Source organism: Bos taurus, chromosome 7 (assembly GCF_002263795.3).
Source record: "Bos taurus isolate L1 Dominette 01449 registration number 42190680 breed Hereford chromosome 7, ARS-UCD2.0, whole genome shotgun sequence".
NCBI classification, from domain to species: domain Eukaryota; kingdom Metazoa; phylum Chordata; class Mammalia; order Artiodactyla; family Bovidae; genus Bos; species Bos taurus.
Window position 1 is genome coordinate 4,993,542 of NC_037334.1, and position 20,554 is coordinate 5,014,095.

Here is a 20,554-nt window from a genome sequence, read left to right on the forward strand (position 1 = left end):
CTCCTTCATTGCAGGCAGGTTCTTCACTGGCTGAGCCAGAAGTGTGTGCCAATTAGAAGAAACAGAATGTCTGGAGTCTTGGACTCAAGAGAATCAGCTGCATGAGTTGAACATAGACCAGTGTGGCTGGAAGATGGGAGGGGAGCTTGGAGTGGTGGGGAGGGGCCTGACTACCCAAGATCTCATGGGATATAAGGGGAGGCATGGGTGGGTTTTCAAGGCAGTGAGTTGATCAGATTGGCATTAAAAAAAAAAAAATTCCCTGTGGCTACTGTAGGGACCACTGTCAAGAGCAGAAGTGAAAACAACAGGGGTCCAATTAAGACACCTTGACAGTTCTAGACAGTAGATCGTGGCGCCTGGACCAGTGTGGGAGCCACTGGCTGGAGAGAAGTAGGCAGATTCAGAAGTTATGTATAAAATAGACACACCAGGCTTTGGTGGGCACCAGCAGTAGGTAAGAGAGAGGGGATCTGGTGTGGACAGCTCCTGGTCTTTGACCCTTCACATGTGACATCCCTTTTCATCCTTGTAACAAAGCCAAGAGATGGGAACACCATCATTATCCCCATTTTCTGGAACAGAAACAGGTTTGGGGAGGGAAAGCAAGAGCCAGCCAGTGGCAGAACCCACACCCCCCACCACTGGACCAAGTTGTCTCCCACTATCAGCTTTGGGGGGCCGGGGACTGAGCCAGATGGAATGGACAGAGAGGAGCAATTTGTTTGGCACCACCCAGCAAGACATGGCAGTATTGTAACTGGGGCTCAGTGTGTCTGATTCCCTGGTACAAGTATTTTCCATTCTTCCCACTCGGGGACACAACTAGAGTAGAGGATAGACAGTCTTCACGGGAAATACGCTTGAGATGTCCTTGTGAGTTCTCTGAAAAGATCGGAGCCCTTCCTACCCCCAAATCTGTTGCACCAAATGGTCCCAAATACCTGCCTGCCTCGGCCCACACCCACCCTCTTATGCCTGCTCTTGTCCATGTCTACTTCTGTTAACCATGATAGAAAATATGCTCGCCCTCCCTTTGCTACTTCCCAGAAAATAACCCCTGAGATTAGAATGTCTGGTGAGCAGGGCCTTGAGTGTCTAGAACTGGGGAAGGGAGGGGCACGCCTGAGAGTTGAGAGCAGAAATTGCGGCTGTAAGGAGGGGCCCAGGGCGTAACGGGGCAAATGAGATCCTGCCATTTCCGCTGAGGGTCTGGGCGTCAGTGTGGTTATAAAAGAGTGCCCCTCTCTACCCACCCCAGCCAGGGGCAGCTTCTTGTGTGCACACCCCAGGCATTGGAGCACCCTTCCATAGCCCTTCCCCATTTCTGTTTACTTCTCTGATTTCTGCCCAGCATGTATGGGGCTTTTAAGATCCCAAAGAGACCCAATCTGGGGCTGAACTGCTAAGCCTACCTTTCTGAGCAGAGAGACCGCCATCTGTGCCTACCTCTGAAGACTAGAGCCCTTGATTCTGCTTCCAGACACCTCTTTGCTACAGTCACAGGGGAAGGCTGAAGACCCGCTACTGCTTTCAGCATTTCCCGGGCCATCGACGCCCTGGTCTGGAGGTCTTCCTGAACTCCTGTCTGTCTTCCTGCCCTGCCTTCAGAACCGACAGGTCGCGGACAGCTCCTCTCTGTCTTGGCCACTCGGAGCTCCTGAATCTACTACACTTTCAGCATCAGGAGTAGGATCAATGCTTCAGTGCTGGGAGTTTCCAGAGACCCTGTTTCCCTGCTCTCTGTTTGGCAGAAAACGGGAGGACAATTTCTGTCTTCACCCCAACTCCATGTCTTGAACCTATTTCGTTCAGCTCTAGAGGGGACGGCAGACCATCCTTGGCGCAGGGGTCCTCCCCATCCCCTTTCCCCAACCCCCACCCTCAAGTTCTTTTTGCCCTGCTATCTATCCTTCAGCACCACCTCAGTGAGGACAGCTCCTCGGGATCAGCCCCACCTTGAGCCCCTGTTGCTACCTTTTCCTGCCTCAGCACCTTCAGCGCGGACAGCTCCTCGCTGTCGTCTCCACTCCCGGCTCTGGCCGGGACTTCGGCTGACTCTCTTCCCTCCCGGGGACGGCTCTCGCGCCCTGCTCTCCGCTTGCTCCCTAGTTCTGGCGCATGGAGACCCCAAAGGTCCAAGAAGGGCTAGAGGCATCCCGCGAGTTGAACTCCGCTCGCAGCCGCCAAGGCGTAGCCAGGGCCCCGAAGCACCTGTGGCGGCAGCCCCGGCGCCCCATCCGAATCCAGCAGCGCTTCCACTCAGACCCGGACAAGTCTGTGGGCCGCAGGGAGCAGGACTCGAGCCTGAGGCCAGCTCTCGAGAAGTCGCGGCGCTCCTGGCCCACCTCCTTCCACAGGCGGTAGGTGGGCGGGGGCAGGGCGGCGCGCAGGGCCTGGCGGGAGTAGGGGAGGGTCTTTGCTTTTTCAGGAGCGGGGGTCTCTGCCTCGTGGCTGCGGCCGGCGCTTTAGAGGAAAAGGCTGTTTTACGCGGAGGTGGAGCTGGGGGGCGGTGGTGTCATGATTGCTTATGATGTGTGTGACACCGTGGTGCTGCGTCCGAGTATGTGTGGGTCTGAGCAGTTACGACTCAGTGTGTGCTCCGCTGGCTGGGTCTCTGTGGGTGACGGGGCGTTCGGGTGTGTGTATACCAGTTATGTATGCGCTTGTATACCAGTTGTGTGCCTGCTTGAGTGTTTCCCCTTGTGGTGCCCGTGTGTGTTTGTGGCTGGGTGTGTCCAGTTGGGTGTCCAAGGGTCCTCCAGATCCTGGATTGTCCTCAGGTGTTTGTGGGGTTTGTGGTCACAGAAAACATTTGAGGGGAGCTTGGGCTAGATATACTAGAGGGCCAGGCTCAGCTGTCTGCTGTGCTGGGGGGAGGAGCCTCCTCTGTTGCATATCCTGCCACACACACACACACACACACTCCCCCCCCCCCCCCCCGCGCACACGCGCGCGCGCACGCACACACACACACACGTCCTCTGCCATCAGAGGAAAGCCTCTTGGGGAGCCTGAGCACAGGATGTTTCTTCCAATGTGAGAATGAGGTGGAGAAGAGGGGAGTAGAGGTGTGTAGGGGGCTGCTCCTGATTCATATAACCTGAGAGAGATTCATATAACCAGAATAAGACAAAGACAGAAGAGAAACACAGAGAAACAGGGGACTTGGAGGGGCCAGAGAGGTCTCAGCACCACCAAGGAGCAGGGTCCTCCTTGGATGGGTGTGTGTGTATGTGTGTGAGTGTGTGTGTGTGCTCACTTCTGTCAGACTCTATGCAACACCCTGGACTACGTGTAGCCACCAGGCTTCTCTGTCCATGGGATTTCCCAGGCAAGAATACAGGAGCGAGTTGCCATTTCCTCCTCCAGGGGATCTTCCCCACCCAGGGATTGAACCTGTGTCTCCTGTATCTCCTACATTGGCAGGCTGATTCTTTACCACTGTGCCACTTGGGAAGCCCTTGGATGGGAGAGGGAGCTAAATCAGGCCAGACCTAGAGCTCTGGGTTTGAGGCCAGGCTAGGTGACCTTGAATGAGTCATTTTCTTCTCTAGCATGCTTGCTTAGTCATTCAGTCATATCTGATTCTTTGTGTCCCTGTGGACTGTAGCCTGCCAGGCTCCTCTCTCCATGGAATTTTTCAGGCAAGAGTACTGGAGTGGGTTACCATTTCCTCCTCTAGGGGATCTTCCCAAACCAGTGATCAAACCTATGTCTCCTGTGTCTCCTACATTGCAGGTGGGTTCCCTACCTGCTGAGCTATTGGGGAAGCCTATCCTCTCTGGGCTTTTCTCCTATTAATACTTTGGTCCATGGACCTCCCAGGGCTACTGATTTCTTGGTCAACAAGCCTGGCCTAACACCCCAGGCTGGCCCTCCAGCAGTGTTGATTGGTGTTTGGGGCAGCGGGGCCCCACGGCCGGTAGGGTTGGGGCTTCCCCAGGTGGCCCAGCAGGCCCCTTGCCCCCACCCTCTAACCCTTAGTTCCCCACCCCTCCCTCCCGGTGACTCATGATTTTCCATCTTCCAGAAAGAACAAACGGAAACTAGGTTTGGGCCCATCTCGGGGGAGAACCACGTGGCCCTGGAAGGCAGGAGTGGTGGGTTGTGTTCCTGTGAGTGTGTGTGTGTTCTGCTTGTGTGTATATGTGCACATATGGTGGGAGAGGCTCAGTCCTCAGGGAAGCTAGGTTCAAGGCCCATGTTCTGCCCACTTCCAAGCAAGTGGTGGTGCTTCCCTGAGTCTCAGTGTCATTAGCGAAATGCAAACACAAAAACTCACAGGTTTTGAATTTTGTCAAGAACATTCTGTGCCAGAGCATAGGCCTCAGGGTGGCTTGCCTCCCCACCACCCCAGGTGGATCACAAAAGTCTGGGAGGGTCTGAGTATCTTGTTCAGCAAACATTTATTTAGCAGCTATTGTGTGCCACATCCTGGACTGGGGCACAGGCCAAGGGCAAGAGGGCACTCATAGGCTAATTGTAGAGGCAGACATACCAGCTGGAGACCATACAGAGTGATCTATACTGTGATGGAATGAGATCAGGGTGCTGTAGGGCCCAGAGGAGGCTTCTGACCCAGCAGCTGGGGCCAGGAGGTGAGGAAGGACCACTTGGAAGAAGTGACCTCTAAGCCTAGCCTGAAGGATAAAGTGAAGTCCGCTGAGGAGTGTAGAGAAGGGTGTGCCAAGAAGGAATAGAAAGTGTAAAGCCTCAGACTCAAGAAGATCAGATGTGTGAGGAGCCGAACACAGACCAATGTGGCTGGAGGGTGGGAGGGGAGGTTCTCTAATAATTTCTCAAGCATTCATTGAGTACCTACTAAGTGCTGGCCATGGAGGGCACAAGTGGGAACACAAGAGGCAGACCTGGTCCTTCCCTCAAGGGGCTGGTGGGTGAAAGTGAAAGTCGCTCAATTGTGTCTGACTCTTTGTGACCCTGTGGACTGTGGCCCGCCAGGCTCCTCTGTCCATAGGATTCTCTAGGCAAGAATACTGGAGTGGGTAGCCGTTCCCTTCCCCAGGAGATCTTCCCAACCCAGGGATTGAACCCAGATCTCCTGCATTGCAGGTGGATTCTTTACTGTCTGAACCACCAGGGAAGCCCAAGAAAACTGGAGTGGGTAGCCTATCCCTTCTCAGGGGATCTTCCCGACCCAGGGATCGAAGCGGGGTCTCCCACATTGCAGGTGGATTCTTTACCAGCTAAGCTACCTGGGAAGCTTTGGTGGGTGAGGCAGACACAGATCAAATAATCAGGACATTACATAGGAAATTGTACCAATAAGAGGAGGGTGCTCTGAGGATAGTCATTTATTTAGCTGGTCAGGGAGGGCTTCCTGCAGAGGGCAATGCTTCAACTGTGACCTAAAAACCAAAACAGTTAGCAGGGGAGGAGGCTTCCGGTGAGGGCATGGGATAGGAATGAGCCTGGATGCTTCCAAAAAAACAGCAAGGAGAGGGAGATGATGAGCCTAGAGCAGAGTGAGCCAAGAGGAGGAAGCTGGGGAGACAGGCAGGGGTTAGGCTACACAAGGCTGCCAGGGAGGTGCGGATTCAGAAGTGAGGACAATGGGGAGCCACGGGAGGATCTGGAGCAGAGGAGAGTGAGATCTTACCCCTTGAGCACTTGCACGTGGGACTCAGCCTCCACTCTCCTCTCTCTCTAGATTCTTCAGGGAGAAGGGCAAGTCATCACTTCTCTCCAGACCCAGGTGTATTTGTACGGAAAACAGGGTAACAGCACGCACCTCCTGTCTCACTAGCGCCACCTAGTGGCAGAGGAGATAAGTGCTTGCCCAAGGAAGAGGCTCACTCAAGTAGGGGAAATGGAGACATTGATGTGTCAAGGGCGCTAGAGACTGCTGGTCACCTTCCCAGGTCATATAGCATGCAGAGACAAAGTTAGGGTGAGACAAAGTCATGTCAGCACCTCTTTTGGCCTCTGCCCTCCTGGGTGAAGCTTGGAGTCTCGCAAGGTCAGGCAGGCCAGGCTTTGAATGCCGAGTCTTGGCTCTGCAGCTGTTTCTCCATCCAAAAAGCAATTGATAACAGTAAAAGCATTACTGATAGAACTGGTCATAAAATATTTAAAGTTGAATCTATTAATGAAACATTAACATTAAAACTATCGATAAAGCATTAATGTCAGAGTAGCATCTGGGACTACACAGGCGATGGAGCTCACTTCAGTTCAGTTGCTCAGTCCAACTCTTTGCGACCCCATGGACTGCAGCACGTGAGGGTTCCCTGTCCATCACCAACTCTTGGAGCTTACTCAAACTCAGGGGATGGAGCTAGTTAAGCATTAAGTTGGGAGAGGCTGGGGAGCCTGGCAACCCAGGGTTGAGTGACTTCAGGCAATGAGCACCCTTCTCCGTGCCTCAATTTCCCCATCCACAAAATGAGAATACTAGTCCCCACTTTATAGAGCTGCTCTGAAAAGCAAATGACTTTTACATGCACAGCCCTTGGCTCAGCACCAGAAGAGCAAGAAATGCTCAGTTTGTACCCACGTGTTTAGTCTTAACCTTCCATTTTGTGTCTGTGAACTCAGGAAAGGGACTGAATCTCTTTGCGCCTCAGTGTCTCCTTGGGGCCACGAGAGCATCCTGAGCCCCTCCCACAGGGCTGGGGGTGGTGTCAAGACTCCTTGGCCCTAACCCCAGTCTCTCCACTAGGCTGAGCCCGGCGGCCTTTATCCCCTGGGGACTAGCTATAATTAGGTCCAGTCACAGCAGCTACAGATGGTATTTTTGTCTTGGGGACAGAGAGTCTGATTCCCACCAGGTGTCCGGTTGCAGGGCCCTGGTGACAGAAGGGGGTTCCTAGCCAGACCCTTGAGACTCTGTCCTCCTAGGCCCCAGCGTGACTCCTCTGTGGGCCTCCAGTTTCTCATCTAAACAGCAGGGACCATAGTATGATCGAGATGTCAGGGGAGGGTCAGGGTCTCCCCACTGAAGCCTGATCTCCTGAAATAATATCTCACACCCCCCCAAGACTGCCAGAAACCTGGGTGGCATTTGTCTGGGCACCCCCAAACTGGTGAAGTCCCCTGGAGCAAGGCTCAGGCAGGGGGGGGGGGGCTGTTATCACACAGCAGGACACAGTCAAGTGCAGAGCTCCTGTGGAGCCTCAGCTGGGAGGCCCAGTCTCCTTGCACCTTGGTGACTTCTGTCACCAGCAGCTGGGTGTTCTGGGTCTCACCTCCAGGCATGACACTCTCTGAGACTTGGTTTTGTTTTCTGAAAAACGAGGCAGGACCACCTGACCCCAGCAATTCAGGGTAAGCCAGCTGGTACAGACTCTTGAATGCCCCCCATCTCTGGCACTAGGGGCAAAGCTTCCCTTTTCGAGGGTCCTTCTAGGGGTGGGCTGTGGCAGCTGAAGCTACACAGGGCAGAAGGCTTGGCAGGAGTAGAGTGCGGATGTTTGTCCAGCGGAGACAGCAGGAGAGGGGGAAGGATCCAGAGACAGGGACTGGAGAATGTCAGAGCAGGTGGAGGTCACGTGGGGGCTTGTGGAGGGGGACAGAAAGAGGGGGGGGAGACTTGCAGTGAAGACTTGAGTCTGTTTCCACCTTTTTCCAAGCCTCAGTTTCTCCACCCGACAAAAGACTCAAGGATTGTAGTTCCTGAGCAGGCTCTTGGTGGCTCTGGCCTCAATTTCTCCATCTGGAAAATGGGCAGAGGGGGATTGAAAGTACTATGTGGAATCTGGGCAGCCCCTCGGCATACTCGGAGACTCCGTGATAGTGGAGGGCACTTCCTTTTCTGACTTCCGTATCTCTCTTTTCAGCCCAGCAAGCTACACCTCTGGGGGACATGCTGACAGAGGGAAGTGGTGTAAGATGTAGTTTCTGGGCTCCCCCAAAGAAGGGAAGCAGAGAGCCTCATCTAGCTCAGGGCCTCAGTTTCCCCATGTGTCCCCGTGGGGGTCCCTGAGCGGGTCCCGCGGCGAAGGCGGGGCGAGTGCGCCTTGGGTTCGCTCCCCGCCGGGCCCCGCCCCCGTGGCTGTCCAGAAAAGGTCCCGCGCAGCCAGTGCTGCGTCCAGCCTCCACGCGGTCTTGGCGATGCAGGGTGCCCCTGCTCCCGCCCCGGCCCCTGGGCCGAGCTCCCCTCGGGGCTCCCCACGCGGCTCCCCCCGGCTCTTCAGGAAGCTCCTGGTGAACCAGAGCATTCGCCTGCAGCGGCGCTTCACCGTGGCCCATCCGCTGTGGTGAGGCGAGACAGGGCCTCGCAGGGGTCATCGGAACCGCCGGGCTGGAGGTGGGAGGGGCAGAGTCAAGGACAGCGGGAGCCAGGTTGGAGGGTCAGGGCATAAAACCTCTGCTCCTTTGCCCTTTTTCCGGGGTTATCTCTCCGCCCCTGCTCTTTGTCTCTTTTAGTTGATGACTGCCTCTCTCTCTCCATCTGTTTCCCTCCACCCACCGCCTGGATACATGCCCAGGGGACCAGCCGTCTGTCCCTCTCCAGCTGCGTGCCCTGGAGCAGGACGGGCTGAGGCTCACGTCTCCTTCTGACCCTTGCCAACCCGGGGCGGGAGGGCTGAACGTCCAGGCAGTGAAGGGATGAGGGTCACTCCCCGCCTTGGTGTGCCCGGGCCATCCGCCCCGGTGCCAACAACGGGGTGGCCTGGTGGCCTCACACTAAGCCCTCGGTATCCTCGGAGGAAGATGTGATTTGATGGAGGCCTTTGAGGCAGGGTGTTGGCGATGTAAGAGGGCTTGTTGCTGTCCCAGGCTGAGAGCTGACAGGCGCGGAGCGCCACTTCTGCGCAGCCCCACTTAGTTACCTCCTTCAAAGACTCGTCCCACCGCTTTGGGTTTAAATTCCGGCCCTTCAAGAAGCCACTGTAACATCGTGGGTTGCGAGGCAGAGGCTGGGGGTTGGAGGTGGGGCTGGTGGGCGCCGACTGGGTCTGGTACCTTGCGCTTGGTTCGCGCGGCTTTAGCACTCAATTTGGTAACTTGGCACCTGGAGGCTGAGAGACTAAAGGTCCCTTCTCCAAGGTCACACGGCCAATGACATCTGGGGTGTGTGTGGGGGCAGTCGTGACGGTGGTCCCTGATGGCACCATTTCAGGCCAGAGTGGGGTTCCCGGTTCGGGAGAACCCCCACTCCCCCCCCCCCCCCCGTGCACCAGCCGCCTGAGAAGAGGGGTCCCAGCCGAGGGCTTGGGAGTGAGCACAAAGGCGTCGAGGACGTCAAGGGTGTGAGGCTGGAGAAGGGCGGGTCTCTCCGAAGCCCCTGTGCCTCAGTTTACCTGTCTAACCGATGGACGGACGCGCCGTTCCCATAGTCCGTGCGACTTTCTCCCCGCCGCCCGCGTCATGGAACCACGGCTTGACCCCGCCGCTCTCGGCTAAGTTTAGAGCAGAAAGAAAAACAGCGTCGTCCGCAGCGAGAAAACCCCGGCTCAGCCCTAATTCTCCGCACTCGCTTTTGGATTCGAACCCAGCACCCTGTGACCTCTCCTGGCCTCAGTTTCCCTATTTATCTACAGTTGCGCCTTTTCCAGAACTTTTGGGGAGAGGGGAGGGAGGGGTAGGTGGTAGCCATTCCCGGGCTTCCCCCTCGAATCGCAGGTTTAGGGTATCCACCACCAGTACCCCGCCCCCAAGAGTCTCCACCAGTCACTCCGCCAGCTCCAAGGCCGGGGAAGCGCAAGGAAGCCCCGCCCCTCCTGGTGACGTCACGAGGCGGGAATTCAGAAGCTCTGGGAATAGGGACTTCTGCGAGAGCCCAACTCGAACGGACCGACAGCGATCGGACACAGCCGAACACCCGAATGGGGCCGGACTAAACCGAATGTGCCTGACGTGGCTTGAGCGCCACCCCGACTTGCTCGAAAACCTCGTGCGGCCGGACACAGCCGAACATGCCCGAAAACTTCCGAACATACCCGAGTGCAGTCGGAGGTAGCCAAATTCGGCTGAACTCACCCGACCGAACTCAGCGGGAAGAGGCCCAATCCTGTAAGACCAGACCCTCAGAGAGCCCAGATTCTTGGGCTTTCCGGGTGGCTCAGACGGTAAAGAATCTGTCCGCAATGCGGGAGACCTGGGTTCGACCCCTGGGTTGGCCTGGGTTGGGAAAACCCGCTAGAGGAGGGCATGGCAACCCATTCCAGTATTCTTGCCTGGAGAATCCCATGCGCAGAGGAGGCTGGCAGGCCCCCGTCCATGGCGTCGCAAAGAGTGGGACACGACTGAGAGTGGGACACGACTGAGCGACTAAACACAGCAAAGCACACTGACCGAACTCAGAGGGAAGAGGCCCAATTCTGTATGACCAGACCCAACTTAGTCAAATTCGACTGAGTCGGGCAGAATCCTGCCGAATTCCTGACCCGCAACTCGGTCTGAACCGAATTCCCTGCTCAGAGTCTTCCTTCTGGCAGGCCCCGATCCCAGCCCGCGCGGACTTGGATGGGATGACCTGGCAGGGGACCAGGTGGACACCGGACCTTGGCAAGGAGCCCTTTGTCTAGGGGCATCCCCCAGGGTCTTCCTGTCTCCGCCTTTCCTGCCTACTCTCTTCTCTGTGACCCACTTGCAGCCCCTCTCCCTGGTTGCACACTCCTGGCCTCACACTTTTGTTCTAGCCCCACGGCCCCTGCCATTCTTTCTCTGACCTCTGACTCCAAGTGGGAGAGGCCTAAATCCTCCTTACTTCGTCAGAGTGTGGCTGGAGGGAGAGATGGGGCTGAGAGATAGGGGGATGGGGTTGGGGATTGCCTTGAACAGGGGAGGATCATGCCCTGGGTAAAGGGTACAGCCTGTGCAAAGGCCTGAAGGAAGAGGAGAACAGACAAAGCATTCAGGCCAAAGATAAAGCTGAGGAACTGGGGCACTGAGGATGGGGCTGAGTGAGCTGGAGGCGAAGTTGATGAGATGGCTGCTATTGCTGCTAAGTCGCTTCAGTCGTGTCCGACTCTGTGACCCCATGGACTGCAGCCTACCAGGCTTCTCCGTCCATGGGATTCTCCAGGCAAGAACACTGGGAGTGGGTTGCCATTTCCTTCTCCAATGCATGAAAGTGGAAAGTGAAAGTGAAGTCGCTCAGTCGTGTCCGACTCTTAGCGACCCCATGGACTGCAGCCTACCAGGCTCCTCCATCCATGGGATTTTCTGGGCATGGGGGCAGGGCTATATTATGGTTTAGGGTGAGGCCTGGAGCTGGGGTAAAGGACAGGCGGTTCAGGGCATAGCCAAGGACAGCTGAGGGTGGGGCCTCTCCTGGCTGTGGGGGGCCTTCCAGTGTGCCCCATCTAGGCAAAACCCAGGTGCCCTCCTGAGAGGAAAGCCCAGGAAGTAATTTCCAGTCTCCATGCACTTACCCTTAGTAATCTGGGTAAGTTACGGGCGCCCTGTCGCCCTCCTCAGGCGTTGGGTTGTAACTCCCTGAAAGTGTGCTGGGGATGATGTCTGCATGCGTGCTAAGTTGCTTGAGTTGTGTTCTACTCTGCAACCCTATGAACTGTAGCCCGCCAGGCTCCTCTGTCCTCTGTCCATAGGATTCTCCATACTGGAGTGGGTTGCCATGTCCTACCCAAAGGGGTCTTCCCAACCCAGGGACCAAATCCATGTCTATTAAGTCTCCTGCATTGGCACGCGGGTTCTTTACCACTAGCGCCACTTGGGAAGCCTGGATGTAGTCTACGATACCCATACTAGAAACAGAGTGGTTGATGTCCACAGAAAAGCTGTGACCCATGGTCACACAGCCACTTAGAGACAAATCCAAAACTCACGTGCTGGAGTCCAGATTAGTGCCAGTGGAAAAGACTCTGGGGTTCAGAGGCAGAGATGGAGGCGTGAGGGGCACTGTGTCCCTTAGTGGGGGTATGACTGTAACAGATGGACAAGCTGCAGGCTATTCCTGCCCTGCCCTGGGGAGGCATTGAGAAAATGGATTTAGATTATGATGTGGCATCCATATGCCAGGACCCTTGGCTCTGACTATGTCTCCTTTGCCTTCAGCTTGGACCTGGAAAATGGGCTCTCGTGTGGGAGAAGCATCCTGGACCCTCGGGCTGGATCTGGCTTTGGCCAGATCGTCCAAGCGCCTGCCCAGCACAGTCAGAGGCGGGAGTCCTTCCTGTACCGTTCAGACAGTGACTATGAACTCTCATCCAAAACCATGTCTCGGAACTCCTCCGTGGCCAGCGACCTGTGAGTTTGAGGCTGGTGGAATAACACCTCCTCTTACTTTCTTCTTTCCTTTATTCCTCCATTTCACACACCTCCTTCAGGTGACCATTTGAGCTGGGCTTTGAAGTATACATAGCAGTTTGCCAGACAACTCACTTACTCAATTGAGCAGGATGACAATGCTAACCCGTGATTCTTTATGCTTGACTCCAGGTTGGGGTTGGGTGGTAATCCAGAAAGTCAATTAACAGAACAGGTTGGGGTTGGGTGGTAATCCAGAAAGTCAATTAACAGCAACCCAACAAAGTCCTTGATTTGAGCTTCCTAGTAGCCATCATTTCCTGCCTCTACTAAAACCCCTGTTGTCCCTGGTACTCAGATTCTCCATTTGTGAGATGGGGATAAAGTGAGTGATTGGTCAGAGGGGCTACGGTGGCCTTCAGAGAAGCGTCGGGTGAGGGGAGACCAGGGACTTCCAGGAAGACACTCCAAGGACGTGCTCAGCTGAGGGCACAGTGTGGGTAAAAGCTGGAAGATGGAAGTTTGGGAGGGCTCCTCCTGACCACCCTTCCATGTCCCGTCTCCCCACAGACACGGAGAAGACCTGATTGTGACGCCCTTTGCCCAGGTGAGTGCCCACCTCTTCCTTCCGTCGTGTGCCAAGGAGGCAGAGCCGACCCCTCCTTTCCAACGCTCACCACCCCTCTCCCGGCAGGTCCTAGCCAGTCTGCGGACAGTTCGAAGCAACGTTGCGGCCCTTGCCCGCTTGCAAGATCGCGGGGCAGCCAAGTACGCAGGGGGCGGGGCGGGGCGGGGCCTGGCAAAGAGGGGCGGGTTCAAAAGACGAGGTGGGCCAAGGAGAGGTGGGCCAAGGAGAGTTGGGCGTGGGCGGAAGGGGTGCAGCTGTCAACTCGCCGGGGTGGGCAGGGGGGAGTAGCGTAGGAGGGGGCGGGGCCTGGAGGTCTTGGGGGCGGGCCCTATGGGTGAGGCAGGCCACTCCTGAGCCTACTATACTGCAGGCAGGCGTGCGTCTGTAACACCCCATCTGGCAGCCAGCCCCCTCCACCAAAAGGTAATGTGCCTACTCCTATCCCCTCCTTCCACTGTGGGACAGCTGTGAACTTCCTCTCTGTGGTGACCTCTCCAGTCCATGAATCTTTAAGCTGTGCTAATTCTAAGCCCTCTTCCCCCAAACACCCTTGGGGATGGAGAGAGCCGGGGGTCCTGAGTGGCCTCATTGGGAAGAGCTTCAGGGTCCAGATTCAGAGACGGGGGCAGGAGGGGCGCGGGGTTCCCGAGTGGGGGGTGGGGCAGACCCCTGATCAACTTGGCCCCCAGAAGACACTGGGCAGAAGCTGGCTTTGGAGACACTGGACGAGCTGGACTGGTGTCTGGATCAGCTGGAGACTTTGCAGACGCGGCACTCAGTGGGGGAGATGGCCTCCAACAAGGTGAGCGAGGCCAGATAACTGCGACCCCTTGCTTCTGTCCACAGGGCCCCATCCTCACTGTCCTCATCTTCCTCTGCAGTTCAAGCGGATGCTGAACCGGGAGCTGACTCACCTGTCTGAAACCAGCCGCTCGGGGAATCAAGTGTCCGAGTACATATCCCAGACCTTCCTGGGTGAGCTATGGTGGGTCACTGCCTAGGCCAGATTGCAGAGATAGGAAGAGGGAAGAGAAAGAAAGCCTTCTACTGCAGAGTCCAACTGAGGAAGATAGAACCAGACACAGACACCTCCAGCCCTATGGGGTAAGGCTGGACCAGAGGGAGGAAGAGGAGGATCTTCCAGGAGGAGGGGGACATTAAAGTTAGGGTTTTGAAGCATGAGTAGAAGTTTGCCAAGGAGGAGCTAGCAGGAACCACGCAGCCGGGTCTCCAGTTTGGGAGATGGAAAGGACATTTGGCTTTCCAGAAAAAATGCTACGCTCCAGATGCCCAGAGGCCATGTCCAGCAGAAGGGGTTACTGAGATAGACCTTGAACAGAGGGGAAGGGTAGCTACAGGCCAGACAGGACTTTACTCTGAGATTACTTGGATTCCAGTAAAAGGCAATAAGCTGATCTCAAGGCTTGGCAAGGTCCAGTGCCTGAAGCCAAGCAGACTAACGCTAGCAGGCGAACTGACTTCTCTGAGTCCTACCCTGCCCCACCTGCAGAGCAGCAGACTGAGGTGGAGTTACCCAGGGCGACCCCTGCGGAGCCCCCGAGGCCCGTTTCCCAGATCAGCAGCCTGCGTGGACTTCCCCACAGTTCCAGTCTTTCCACAGCCACCGTCCCACGCTTTGGGGTCCAGACGGATCAGGAGGGGCAGCTGGCCAAGGTGGGTTTCCAGTGGGAATGCTGAAACCCAGGTTTGGCTGCATGCTCTGTGTGGACACCCTGTCTTGGCCCTCAGTTTGCCCACCTGTATACTGACGAGGTGGGGCTCATGGTAGGACCTGAGGCTGGGGATGGGGGTCAAGGCTCCAGAGTCTGTGGAAGCTGGGCTGGAGTTAAGCTACAGTCCTTCACATTTTAGGAACTGGAAGACACCAGCAAGTGGGGGCTTGATGTGTTCAAGGTGGCAGAGCTAAGTGGGAACCGGCCTCTCACAGCTATCATGTTCAGCATCTTTCAGGTACCTCCCCTGCCTGTGGCTTCTGATACCCTGTGTCTCCTCCTCTTCTTCCTACCTCAGGACCTCAGGGGATGCATAATCCTCACATCCTCCCTAACATGTCTGAATAGGGTCATTTGAGTAGGGACATTGAAGGATGGATAGGAGTTCATTAGGTTTAACAGTTCATTGCTGACTATCAACAAAACTCAGCCTTGGGCCAGGCCTGAAGAGACCCAGTCTGGAGGGAACAACTGTGCGGTCAGAGATGAGAAAGAGGGGAAGGAACAGAGACCACGGGAATTCAGAGGGAAAGCAGGGGAGGCATCCTGGAAGAGGGGGCGCTTGAGAGCTGGCTAGGGATTCAGAAGGAGAGGCGGCACAGGAATAGTGCGTGCTGCCACCCAGAGGCCGAGGCCCTGACTAGGGGCCTGTGATGGACCAGGAACGGGACCTGCTCAAGACATTTCAGATCCCAGCAGACACGCTTGCCACCTACCTACTGATGCTGGAGGGCCACTACCACAACGATGTGGCCTACCACAACAGCCTACACGCTGCTGACGTGGCCCAGTCCACACATGTGCTTCTCGCCACACCTGCGCTCGAGGTAGGGCCCTGGGGCTGCGGGCAGCTCTGGTGGGTGCCGGGCACCTCTGGTGGGTGCTGGGCACAGAGGCTCTGTCCCTCACCTCATATGCTCCATGCCCACTCAGGCCGTGTTCACAGACCTGGAAGTCCTGGCTGCCATCTTTGCAAGTGCCATCCATGACGTGGACCATCCAGGGGTCTCCAATCAGTTTCTCATTAACACCAGTGAGTTAGGGAGCTGGGCCCTGCCACCGCCTGTCAATCAAGTGATGTTAAGTCGTCCCATCCCTGCCCTGAAACAGCTGCCACAATCTTCTCTCCCTTAGGTGCTTGGAGCAGGCCTAGATATCCAGCAGATACCCAGTAAATGAGAGAATAATAAATGTGGCAGAGCTGATGTGAGCCGGCTGAGATTCTAAAGTTTAGGATACTGTAGGAGGTGTAAGCAATGGTTAGGTACCTCTTATATTTTGATACATCTCTGGAGAGCTGGAAATAAAGAGTGGAGCCCTGACTCAGTAGTTCATTCAACCAGCACTCAGCACTCTCTCCTGCCATGCCAAGTCTCCAAGGAGTCAGCAGTCTCAAGGAGGCAGAGCTGAACACAGATGCCCCCAGCTCTGAAAAACCAGATCATGGCCATGGGGAGAGACAGGGTCCTAGAAGGCTTTCTAGAGGAAGGGGGCATTAAAGTTGGGGCTTCAATGCATGAGTAGGAGTTTGCCAAGACTTTACAGAACCAGCCTTTGGGTGGAGTGGGTTGGGTGTGCGGGTCTTGAGACTCTCCACCTCCCCCACAGACTCAGAGCTTGCACTTATGTACAATGATGCCTCCGTGCTGGAGAACCACCACCTAGCTGTGGGCTTCAAGCTGCTGCAAGCAGAGAACTGTGACATCTTTCAGAACCTCAGCACCAAGCAGCGGCTGAGCCTGCGCAAGATGGTCATTGACATAGTGAGATCACAGTGATGGATGGGAGGGTGATTTTGGCATGGCTGGGGGTTCAGTTGGATGAGGGCATCTCCCCATTCTGAGCCTGAGCTTCCTGGTTTTGTACAATGAGACGATGACTGTCCAAGCCTTGGGTGGGACTTGGTTAGGCTAATCAAGTCTTCGATGCAATTCACGTGCAAACTGTGTGGAAACTCTTTCTGGGAAACTCTTTCCCAGAAACTTTTCTTTCTAGGATTTCAGGTGCAGCTTTATCTGCATTTGATATTTTTCAAGTTGGGAGACACCAGTACATTTTGTGATCTTTTGTCTCAAGTCATTTATGTAACTAGCATTTATTGAGCATCTACTGTGTGCTTGCCCTTCAGCAGTGACCATTAGAATTCTTACCTTCATGAGACTTACACTCTGTGGGGGAGATGAACACATAGGCAGAGCCATGATGGGGGACCTGTAGACAGACCCTGTGATAGAGAGGTGCTCAGCGTGGGAGGACTTCCCCAAGAGGGAATACTGAAGCCAGGGCCTGCAGAGTGCAGAAGATCATGGGATGGGGAGGAGTGTTTCCAGCAGAGGGAACAGCATGTAGGGAGGGCTCAGAGGAAACCAAGGCTCCAAGTAAAGAATAACTAAAAGTTTGGTAAGGGAGAGTGGGAGCTTTAGGCAGTAGGCACCCCCAGCAGAAGCATCATTTGGGCCAGATGGGGGGTTTGGGGAGAAGATTTGAGACTTCTGTCTGATTCTCAGAGAAACCTGTGGGTCATTCCTGGGCTGGGCCTGTAGGGGTACAGCTAAGTAATTTTTAAACAGTAGTGTTCAAGGCTGAACTTCCCTTCTAATGGCTGAAAACAGCCCTCCCAGCCACGCAGCAGCCACAGAGAAGTTTGGGGAGCACCAAGTACAGCTGTGACTCCCACAGCCCTCTGGATAAATCCCCCACTCCCCCCGAGGCCCTCCCGACTCTTATCACCCTCACTTGCTCCTCTGTTGCTCCTGCACTCATTTGTCCAGGCACAACTGTCTCCTCTGTGTAGCCTCAGAGCCTTTGCACTGGCTGTGTCATCAGTGGGGTCTCTCTACTGCCCTCAGGCACACTCATCTCAGCCCCTAGGTTTAATCTCCTTCCTCCATGCCCTGTCCCACTGTGGGATGCACCCCACAAGTCCAGCAACCTTGGAGAAGGGACTATTGACTCAGCCTCTTTGTGAGCTGGTTTTGCAATGAATCTTGTCACATGCCCCCATTTCTCAGGTGAGGACACTGAGGCTCAGAGGATTGAAGAACCAAGTGGGTCCAGCATCTGCGAGGTGGGGAATGGGGATGGGGCAGGCATTATCTTCATACCTGTCATCTTCCCTCGCCTGCCTCCAGGTGCTGGCCACGGACATGTCCAAACACATGAACCTCCTGGCTGACCTCAAGACCATGGTGGAGACCAAGAAGGTGACAAGTCTTGGAGTCTTGCTGCTAGACAACTATTCTGACCGCATCCAGGTGTGTGGCTGGGCAGCCCTGGGCTGATTTCCACGGCTCTCCTTTAGCTCCGTGGATGAAGTGCTGACTGAATGCCCAACTTGAAGAAACAGAGGCACCTATGGTCATGCGCCTTTGTCTTAGCCGCCTCTTCCCCTCCCTGGCCTCAGCTTCCCCACCTGTAAGATGGGTGTGTCCATGGCACTGGCCTTTTTAGGGCAGGTACCAGGCCTGGGGGTGGCCTGGCCTGAACCCTCCCGACTCTCAATCTCACTAGGTCTTACAAAGCCTCGTGCACTGCGCTGACCTCAGCAACCCCACCAAGCCGCTACCACTCTACCGCCAGTGGACAGACCGTATCATGGCCGAGTTCTTCCAGCAGGGCGACTCTGAACGGGAATCAGGCCTGGACATCAGCCCCATGTGTGATAAGCACACAGCTTCAGTGGAGAAGTCCCAGGTCTGAGAGTGACTGATTTGAGCTGCTGGGCATTGGGGAGAGGGGAGAGAAAGGAGTGGCCGAGCTGACCCTATGATTCCTGGCTTGACCCCAGCCTGGCAAATGAGGCAGTGTGGCCTAAGGGTCTGCCCTGGGCTGGCTCTGATGTGTCTTGGGATATATTCCCTCTGGGATGCTTTAAGAGAGATCTGCACTTACTCGTGGAGTTTGGAAATGCTTGTTCTGGATGACGTGGAGTATTTTAGAAGGGGTCCCAATCTGGGGGCACATTCATCAGCCCTGAGGACTCAGGAGTCAGGGCTAAGGTGGATGGAAAGACTTAGGTGTTGGAGAAGCCTAGAAGGGGCAGGGGAGGTGTCCTAGAGGAGGGTTTTTTGAAGAGGGTTTTGAAGGATGAATAGGAGTTGGGAAATGGCATTCCAGGCAGAGGGGAACAACCTGGGCAAAGGCCTGCCTGGACTGGGCTTAGGTTCCACAGTGACTCACCATTCAGCAACCTCTACCCCCTCAACTTTGTATTACCCACAGGTGGGTTTCATTGACTATATTGCCCATCCACTGTGGGAGACGTGGGCTGACCTGGTACACCCAGATGCACAGGACCTGTTGGACACTCTGGAGGACAACCGCGAGTGGTACCAGAGCAAGATCCCACGCAGCCCTGAGGACCCCACCAGCCCCAAGCAGGGTAGCCCTGACAGATTTCAGTTTCAGCTCCCTCTGGAGGAGGCAGAAGAAGAGGAGGAAGAAGAGGAGGAAGCATTGGATGGGGAGGCCTCAAAGTCACCTGACACTGAGCTCCTATCCTCTGAGGCCAGCCCAGACCCTGGGGCCCCACACCTGGATTACCAGAGGACTGTGGGCAAGCCCTGCACAGACCATGAGGGCAATGCAGTGGCTGAGCCTTTGGGCACCTAATGGCCCCTGATGGGTGGGTGGACTTTCCAGGAAGAGGTCCCAGGCGGCCCCTGCTTTGCCTCCCCAGGGAGACAACTGGGCTTTTTGCTACAGGCAGGTCTCAGGGTTGAATCGGAGGCACCTGACTGGGGTCCACTCTGACCCTGGGATCAGCTGAGAGAGCTCTCCAAGGAGCTGGGCTGGTGAGGGGGCAGCCTCTTCCAGGGCCCTTGTGTTCTCCCCTCCTGGACTTCCACCCGTGGTGTAGAAAGGGAGTGTCTGCCAGGCACCTTTGTCCATCTTGTCCAGTGGTCACTCTTGAGCCACTCCGTCACTTTATTCTTTCATGCTTTATCAGATATTTACTGGGTACGTACTGTGTGCCAGGCCTGTGCCTGTTAGGTGCCTCTGGGGTACCACTGCACAAGGAGATGGGGAATCAGTCTCGAGGAGATGACCCCTCCCTTAGACACCTCCTCTAAGTCTACCAGGCAGGCAGCTCATTGAAAGAGAACAAGAATTTGAATGGGGAAGTTCTCAGCACCAAACTTCATCTGGACCCAATTCTGGCTCTGGAGTTCTGGTGGTGATGGGGGGGTGATGGCAGGGGCCAAGGAAGAGAGGGCTCTGTGTCAGGAACTGTCTCTGAACGTTGATTTAGCCGTCACTGCTTGTGCCCTGGATGTTGCTTTAAGTTGCTGTGGTTTCTGTCTTCAGGTCTAAGGATCCTGGTTCTCCCTGGCCCCAGGGCCTCCTGCTGGCTCCCTCATATGCTCTCCATTTTCTAGAACAGTAACAAAAGCACAGAATTCTCCTTCAAGGAAGGTTCTCTCCATCTTCTGGTTCTGAGGCTGTCTAGACTCCCCGTAGGGAAAAGGAGACCTTTGACACTTTCTTGTGAGTCATCACCCCTTCTGGGCTTCAGTTTCCCCTCTATGGCCTGATCCTGGTACTTGGGTAAACAATGGTTGGAGGGTGATGTGTGTGACCTCCCTGAAATATCTTAGAAATATGGGGCATTTGCTTGGATTAAAATAAACTTTATCACACAGAATTAGTACCGTGCCCGTTTCACGAATGGGGAAACAGGAGCGGAGAGTCTGTCCTGTGGTCTCAGGGCTCAAGGCCATGCTGCTGGACTCCAGACGTTAGCCAGCGGCGCCCCCTGGTGGCAGGAGGCGCGAGGGGAGGCGGGGAGAATTCGGGGGTCCTCGCCTTGCAGGAAGTCTCTCCGAGCCCGGCTAAGTGGAGTTCATCCTGAGGGTTGCGGGCGTGGGGGAGAGCAGGTGGGTGGCTCTGTGCTCAAGTCTCAGATTCAGTTTTCACTTCCGGAGTCCTCAGTATTCCCCATCCCCCGTCCCCCCACCCCGCTACCCTCCCTCCCTGTGTGTCTGAAGATTTATACATGACAGAAGTCATTACAGAC

The 20,554-nt window shown here is 55.5% G+C and overlaps 1 protein-coding gene across 3 annotated transcripts; it reads left to right on the plus strand.

The window, feature by feature from the left end:
- The first annotated feature begins 8,052 nt into the window (after positions 1–8,052).
- On the plus strand, positions 8,053–20,182 carry PDE4C (phosphodiesterase 4C). Of its 3 annotated transcripts, none has more exons than XM_005208506.5 (15): positions 8,053–8,219; positions 11,986–12,177; positions 12,748–12,784; positions 12,872–12,945; positions 13,176–13,228; positions 13,495–13,607; positions 13,687–13,780; positions 14,316–14,479; positions 14,678–14,776; positions 15,201–15,365; positions 15,472–15,571; positions 16,147–16,301; positions 17,670–17,792; positions 18,049–18,231; positions 18,760–20,182. In XM_005208506.5, exons 1-15 carry the CDS (start codon positions 8,074–8,076, stop codon positions 19,147–19,149), a joined length of 2,088 nt encoding a protein of 695 aa, XP_005208563.1. In that variant the 5' UTR covers positions 8,053–8,073; the 3' UTR covers positions 19,150–20,182. The 3 variants fall into 3 exon arrangements, with proteins under 3 accessions (XP_005208563.1, NP_001179528.1, XP_010804882.1); NM_001192599.2 differs by having other exon boundaries at positions 8,068–8,219; positions 13,498–13,607; positions 18,760–19,280; XM_010806580.4 differs by lacking the exon at positions 8,053–8,219 and adding an exon at positions 9,783–9,978.
- Positions 20,183–20,554: the final 372 nt, after the last annotated feature.